The sequence below is a fragment of the Myripristis murdjan genome, chromosome 15 (genome assembly GCF_902150065.1).
Source record: "Myripristis murdjan chromosome 15, fMyrMur1.1, whole genome shotgun sequence".
Lineage (NCBI taxonomy): Eukaryota > Metazoa > Chordata > Actinopteri > Holocentriformes > Holocentridae > Myripristis > Myripristis murdjan.
In genome coordinates, this window is record NC_043994.1 from 9539778 (window position 1) to 9546855 (window position 7078).

General features: G+C 43.5%; 1 protein-coding gene across 1 annotated transcript in view; it reads left to right on the forward strand.

Annotated features, from left to right (window-relative positions):
• Positions 1-6728, forward strand: part of cdh11 (cadherin 11, type 2, OB-cadherin (osteoblast)) — a 106215-nt gene extending 99487 nt beyond the window's left edge. Inside the window, exons 14-16 of the mRNA XM_030070858.1 lie at positions 1707-1958; positions 3229-3380; positions 4098-6728. Coding sequence (XP_029926718.1) covers positions 1707-1958; positions 3229-3380; positions 4098-4463 — 770 coding nt within the window. The 3' untranslated portion in view covers positions 4464-6728. The remainder of the gene's footprint in view (positions 1-1706; positions 1959-3228; positions 3381-4097) is intronic.
• Positions 6729-7078: the final 350 nt, after the last annotated feature.

The following is a 7078-nucleotide window of genomic DNA, read 5'->3' on the forward strand; positions in this document are numbered from 1 at the left end:
TCGGTGCAGAAGAGTGGATGGATAGATAAACAGACACGTGGATGGATGGAGGGATGGGAGGAGGGAGAGAGGGAGGGAGGGAGGGGAGTGACTCATTCCATCTGTCCAGATACTCCCAGTCCCTGCACAACCACACATACACACACACACCCACACACATACACACAGACATATACAGACATATGCTGATGTGCACACACACTCACACATCTGTCAGGGAGTACCTATGCTGGCAGGAAGCTGATAGCAACAGATGAATTTCTCCATCAGCAGCAGGGGACACGGGGAGATAACGCTGTGTTTGTCATCTTGATTTTTTTTTTTTTTTAAAGGGTGAAAAGTTTTAATCAGGCATTCGGCGTTTAACTTGCCCTTAAGTGTTTTCCCAGCAGCTCCTGCTCTATTTCACTTCAGTTGGCACCTTTCATGTTGAGAAATCCTCATGTCACAAATTTTTCAATGCAGTAAGGAACAATGTAAATTTTCATCTGAAGTTAAAATGTGTGTGTGTGTGTGTGAGATAGACAGAGAGAGAGAGAGAGAGTGTGTATGTGTGTGTGTGTGTGTGTTTCAGCTGGATCCAAGCAGTGACTCTCGCACCTGGCTATCACAGAGAGATAGGCGGAGAGGGCAGGATGAGGAGAGGAAGAGGAAGGGGGAGATTGAGTAGGAAGTAAAGGAGTTGTGATGAAGAAAAAGTGAGCGGCGAAGAGAGAGGAAGAGAGATGAGGAGTGGAGGAGAGGAAGGTGGACTGGGGAGGAAGGGAGGGGGCAGGCGATGACTAAGCTACTAAGCACCTAAATGAACTCACTCCATCTCTGCTAAGACTGCAACCTTGTGCCTTGGGACAGAGACTGTGATTGTGTAGAGATTGTGTGTGTGTGTGTGTGTGTCTGTATTCTAGGACTGCTACGTGAGGACATTTTTGAGAGGAAGGAATTAGGAATGTGTTTATATTAGAGCTAAAGAGGAAGCAAAGTCCTCACAAGTATAGCAGTATAATTTGTATGAATATGTAATATGTAAATTGAAATTTCTGTTCATCTGACAAGCTTGGGGTTTCAGACTCTTTCCTTTACATCACACTAAATGCTGTGCTATCTATCATCAGATAGATAGATAGATAGATAGCTAGATAGATAGATAGATAGATATAGATTGACAGTGGAAAAGAACAACTGAGACAGAGGAACAGAGGCAGAGAGAGAGTATGAAGTGTGTGTGTGTGTGTGTGTGTCTTCTGTAGTGGCACTGCGTTTAGTAGCTCATGTTATAACATCAGTAGCAGCAGCAGCCTTTGATTACATTTCCTCCTCACCTGATGAATGGACCCACTATTAAACAGGAATTTAATATCAAACAAGTCACACATCATTGCCTCTTCTTCGTGAGGTGTGTGTGCATGTGTATCTATGTGTGTGAGTGTGTGTGTGTGACTTTGGGTGTGTGTGAAGTCAGAGAGGTAGGATAATAAAGAATGGCATTGTAAGTGTGTGTGTGTGTATGCGTGTGCGTCTGTGTGTTTGAGTGAAATGAGCTCCCAGAATGGGGTAAAATTCCAATCTGGGAGTTTGTTAAGTTATGTGCAAACTCAGCAGTAGGTACTTTTTCTCATGTAGTCTCCCAAGTAGCTCTTGGATGATTTGAAGACACTCATCTATCTATCTATCTATCTATCTATCTATCTATCTATCTGTCTCCACAGACAGTACAGCCAGTATCCACGTGCTCCGTAAAGGCTTCAGCCGTCTGACGCAGGAGGTTTACTACCTCCCCATTGAGATAAACGACAACGGCTTCCCGGCCCTGAGCAGCACCAACGTCCTGACCATCAGAGTCTGCTCCTGCGACAGCAAAGACACCATTCTCTCCTGCAATGTCGAGCCCTACGTCCTGCAAGCCGGCCTCAGCACCGGAGCTCTGATCGCCATCCTGGCCTGTATCGTCATTCTCTTAGGTAAGGAGCTGGAGCTCCGCTCACAACTCAATGCTTCTGAGCTTCCCTTAGGCTGGGGACACAGTAGAGGATTACTGATTTACAGCAGCTTTGCCCCGACAAGGGAAATCCCAATTGGGTGCTTTGCCGGCGCCGATAGTTGGCAAAGATTATCTGGTAGTGTGAGGGGTTTACAGATACAATCTTAACTACCTCAGCCGACTCGCAGGCTGATCTGAGCCGCCCCAATAACATCAAACATGTTTGATATGTACGACTCAACATTTGCAAGGGCTCTGAGTAAATCCGGGTTTACGGAGGGGTGAGATGAGGTGAGCTGAGTCAAGCTGTCCGCCTAAACTGTTGTTATGATTGGATTCACTTTGGATCGCATGAGTTCCTTTTAGATTACAGGACCTGACGTCAGTGATGTGTCAGCAGTCGGCAGGATAATCTCAGTCATATTAAGTGTGCCATGCCTCATGCCTGCATAATTGTCTTGTGTGAACATATGAGTGACTAAAACATCCATCATTATATGTGTGATGCCATGAATTTTTAAAAACAGGAAGGATTTGTAAAGTCATCCAGTATATTCCTGCTGTTCCTTCCTCAAGGTGCACTGAGTCACCCACATTGATATTCACATTGATATTGCCCTGCTGTCAGGCTCCGTTGGTTTAAAATGAAACCGCACTGTTGCCCTGATATGTTACCCATGTGTCCTCACCGCGGGTAACATATCATGGAATTTAAAATGCTTTTTAGCCAAACACAAAGAACCAAAGACAAAGAACTCTGCCTTTGAGATCAGTGGTTTGATACTGATGCCCTGGTCAAATGTGTTGTTTTTTGTAAATCTCCTGTTGGTTTAGCCAGGTTAATGAAGGCTTTTCAGTTACTGGACAGTCCTTACTTCTCTTATTTTCACTTCACTGCTGCCTTGAATATCAGTGGGGTTCACCTTTTTCCTACTTTTCCATTGTTCTACAAGCCCATGTCACACAAAACTCATTTCTCATTAGAAAACCCTGTGCTTTTCCTTTTTTTTTCCCTATGTTGCTAAGCACCTCTGATTAAAATGACACAACGTGTTTAAAACACAATGCAGTAACGATATTTATTAAACTGTCCAAGGTCTAATTATCTCCCACAGTACGTACTAATTATCTAATCCTCGCCTTTCTCCCTTTTCATGGAGATTGTAGTAAAATAGTCAAACAATCGCTGAACACAGACCAATTACTGAACTGTCATTGTGTGTGTTTGTGTGTGTGCTTCCCTTTGGCAGCAATAGTGGTGTTATTTGTGGCTCTGAGGCGTCAGAAGAAGGAGCCTCTGATAGTGTTTGAGGAGGAGGACATTAGAGAGAACATCATCACCTACGATGACGAGGGAGGCGGCGAGGAGGACACAGAGGCCTTTGACATCGCTACGCTTCAGGTATGGAGAGGGGCAGCGTGGCAATAAAGATATGTACCAGTTTTGTTATGGAAGAAGGAGACAAGGATGTCTACCAGTATCGTTAAAAATGGAGGAATATGAGTTAGAGAGGGGGATGAGGAGGGAGAGGCATAACTTAAGGCAGACCAGATGCTTTTTTGATGATAGCATCAATTTTTAAAAGCAAAAGACCTAAAATCAAGTAGAAAACAAACTAATAATTTTGATTACCATTATCAAATGCAAAACTTTATCTAAATGATTAGTGCCAAGTACCAATCCTTTGCTTTCACTGAAAAGTGTTTTGGGGTCATTGGACAAAATAACAGAGATAGAATTCTTTCTTTTTTACCATTTTAGCCAAAAAATTAGGAAATCAAGATATTCCTGACATGTTACTCAGTGATTGTAGTATTAGATATTCATCTTGGGTAAAATCCAATACTTCATTTTATTGTTATCAGTGCATCCCTGATATTTGGAACAAGAGGAATATCATCCTCCAAGAGAAAATTAGATATCCTTGAATTCTTACTCTTCATTTATTCTCAGACTCCTCTTCCACTTCTGCTTCTCCTTCTCCTAATTTCTACCTTTTATATTTGCATTCTCCCCCTTATTGAACCCTGAAATTTTTATTCATCAAACAGTTTACCACCTTATGTGGCTGATTTAAAAACCTCTCTAAATCCAAGTGTTTCCCTTCCCTCTCTGCAGAACCCAGATGGTGCCAACGGCTTCCTGCCGAGAAAGGACATCAAACCAGAACTCCAGTACCCCATCAGGCCCGGCATCGGGCGCCCTGCGGCCAACAGCGTTGACGTTGATGACTTCATCAAGACTCGAATCGCCGAGGCTGACAGCGACCCCACTGCTCCTCCCTACGACTCCATCCAGATCTACGGTTATGAAGGCAGAGGATCGGTGGCCGGCTCACTGAGCTCCCTTGAGTCTGTGACGACCGAGTCTGACTTGGATTATGACTATCTGCAGAGTTGGGGGCCGAGGTTTAAGAAGCTGGCAGACTTGTACGGGACCAAAGACTGCCCCATTAACGATGGTGATGACGGTGAAGACTCTTAACAGTGGTCTAAGTGAGTGGACGCCCCCCGATTCTTGATTGATTGGTTCCACGAGGATTTGTTAACCGAGGTTAACCCTCCCTGATTCCCAACTGCTACCGACTTGTTGACACGAGTTAACAAGCAACCCTTCCTAATCAATTCATGCCAATTTGTTAACTAACGTTAACGACGCTCCCTCCCAAAGCGCCTCCCCCCGGTCCTCCAAGACGATTTGTTAATGAACACGTAATGAATGCTTGGACTCTCGCCCCTCCCAGTTTTCCCTGAACCCTTCCTTACTCCTCTCTGCCTCTCTCCCTCTCTCTCTCCATAGACTTGAGCATTGTAGGGCTGGGAGCTGTTAATGTCACCAGTTTGTCTGTTTGAAAGTAAATTGTTGGGACAAAATTTTGCTGTATGACCAAGATAACTTGCTCATAGCAAACTCTGTTGTTTAGTTTATTAGAGGTTCTGTATACTTTATGTGGACTGGATTCACTTATTCCCTTAATGGTTCCTGTGGGGGATTTTACTCCTTATAACAGGTTCCTTGGTGGGTTATTATTCCCTTAATGGCTTTCTTAGTGGTGTGTGTAAAGGATACAGAGAGAGAGAAAGAGAGAGATACTAACAAACAAAAGGTAAAAAGAAAAGTGGGATCCAGCAACTGCTCGAAGTTTCTGAAGACAAAATGAAAGGTGACGGCAATTTGGCAGGACGGTTAAAAGAAAACGCTATTTCACATCTGTCGTTGTGTGTGTAGGTTTCAACAGGCACTGTGGTTTAGACGGACGGACAGACTCTGGGTTGTTGATACTGTGAAGACGCTCACAGACAACTGTAGTCATGGTGGCCTTATAATAAATAAACAACAACTCCAGGGGTAAACAACAATAACAACAGCAACAGCGTGGCAGTAGAGCGAGACTGCTAGCTTGCTATACACAGACAAATGAACACACCAGGACAGAGTATCTGCGAAAATGCTACTCTAATACCCTTTTTTTCTATTCCCAAAAAGAGATGGATTCAACATGGATTCACGTTTAAAAAAAGAAAAACAAACAAACAAACACAACAAAAAACTGTGGATGATTTTCGTTTCCGTTCTGCACCATTCCAGACGACGTCAAAGAGAAGCCGCCCCGTCCACTTCCTGCGCCCCCCCCACGTCCACCCATGAGCAATCACCCCCCCCCCCCCTCCCCCCTCCATATCAAGTTCACCAATGAATGATCACCTCCGTGTTCCGAGTCCACCAATGATGATCAATCACAATGAGTAAAAAACCTGTGAGCTCTAAAAATCGCCTTAAACTTAACGGACACTCTTGCAACGCAGTGCATTCTCTTTTTTTCTCCTTTTGTTTCTTTTTTGTAACTTGAAAAGTATATTCGGAAAGCAAACTACTATCCATTGTTAGGTATGTACAGAGCAATGTGCAGATATGTGATATATCTCTTCGAGGATCCAACTTGCGTCTAGTGCACTCTCTCAAAAGCGGACGTGCGGTTTTCAACACATCTGGAGCCGGAGCTGGAGAACGGCGCGCGGCTCGCGTCGGTTCCCCGGCACCGCTCGCGCCGGCAGCGCCATCTGTTGCATCAACATGTGTCGCCACGGAAGCGCCTCCCAAACGCGCGTGCTGGGAAAAATGGCACGAGGCGCGTGTTGTTCTGACGCACGTGCAGATAGGTTAAAAACAGCCCATCCTTTTGAAGCGTGTAGGTTCTTGTTCAATCTCTTTTTTATTGTTATGATATTATTATGATTATTATTGCTGTTTTTTATTATTATTATTAATATTATTATTATGACAATAATTGTTCTTTTATTTGGCTGCAGTTACACAGGAACAGGGGCTGGTGTTTAACTCTTCGTGGCCCAGATTTGATCGTCTCATGGCCGTTTGAACAGGAAGCCACAATCCGCTTTTCCTGTTTCGACGGTTATGAGAAGAACGGATCGGTGCCGCAAAAAGTTAAATATCACCTCTGTCGCTCTTCTGTGTGAATCCAAGCGCTCTCATTTCTTCTCCTTTTTTTTATTTTTATTTTTATTTTTTTGTTTTAATTTGGCGTTTCTTCGTTCTTTCTCCCTGGTCAAGAGAAAAACTAGCAATCTGTGTTTGTCGCAGTGAGAGAACGCCTCGTTTTTATTCTCTGTCGAGTTTTATGGTACCGATTTGTACAATTTTAAAAGTTCTTATTTTAGTATACATGCAGAATATTCCAGTATTACAACGAAAAACATGTTAAGAAGATAAGATTAAAAAAAAAAAAAATGTTACAGCATCACACTTATATTTTCTGAACATTGTACTGTTGCTTTACTATGTGCTTCAATCTCCGAAGCGAAAAAAACCTTTGAAATAAATGCTCTTTTTATAAAATGATACTGAACTGTGTGTGGGAGTCCAGTGTGTGCTGGTTTTGTGAATGAGGCTGTTTATATGGTTTGTCTAAGGATTGCTGGAGTTTGCGTATCTGTATTTCAGTGCATGAGCAGTGATAGGCTAGACTGCACATAAAACACACCAGTAATTGTGTTTTATGGGGGCCAGAGAGGAGAGGGCTTTATTTTAGGGGAGTGGGCGGACCCTCTTGTGTTCCCTGCTAATCAGGGCAGCAGCTC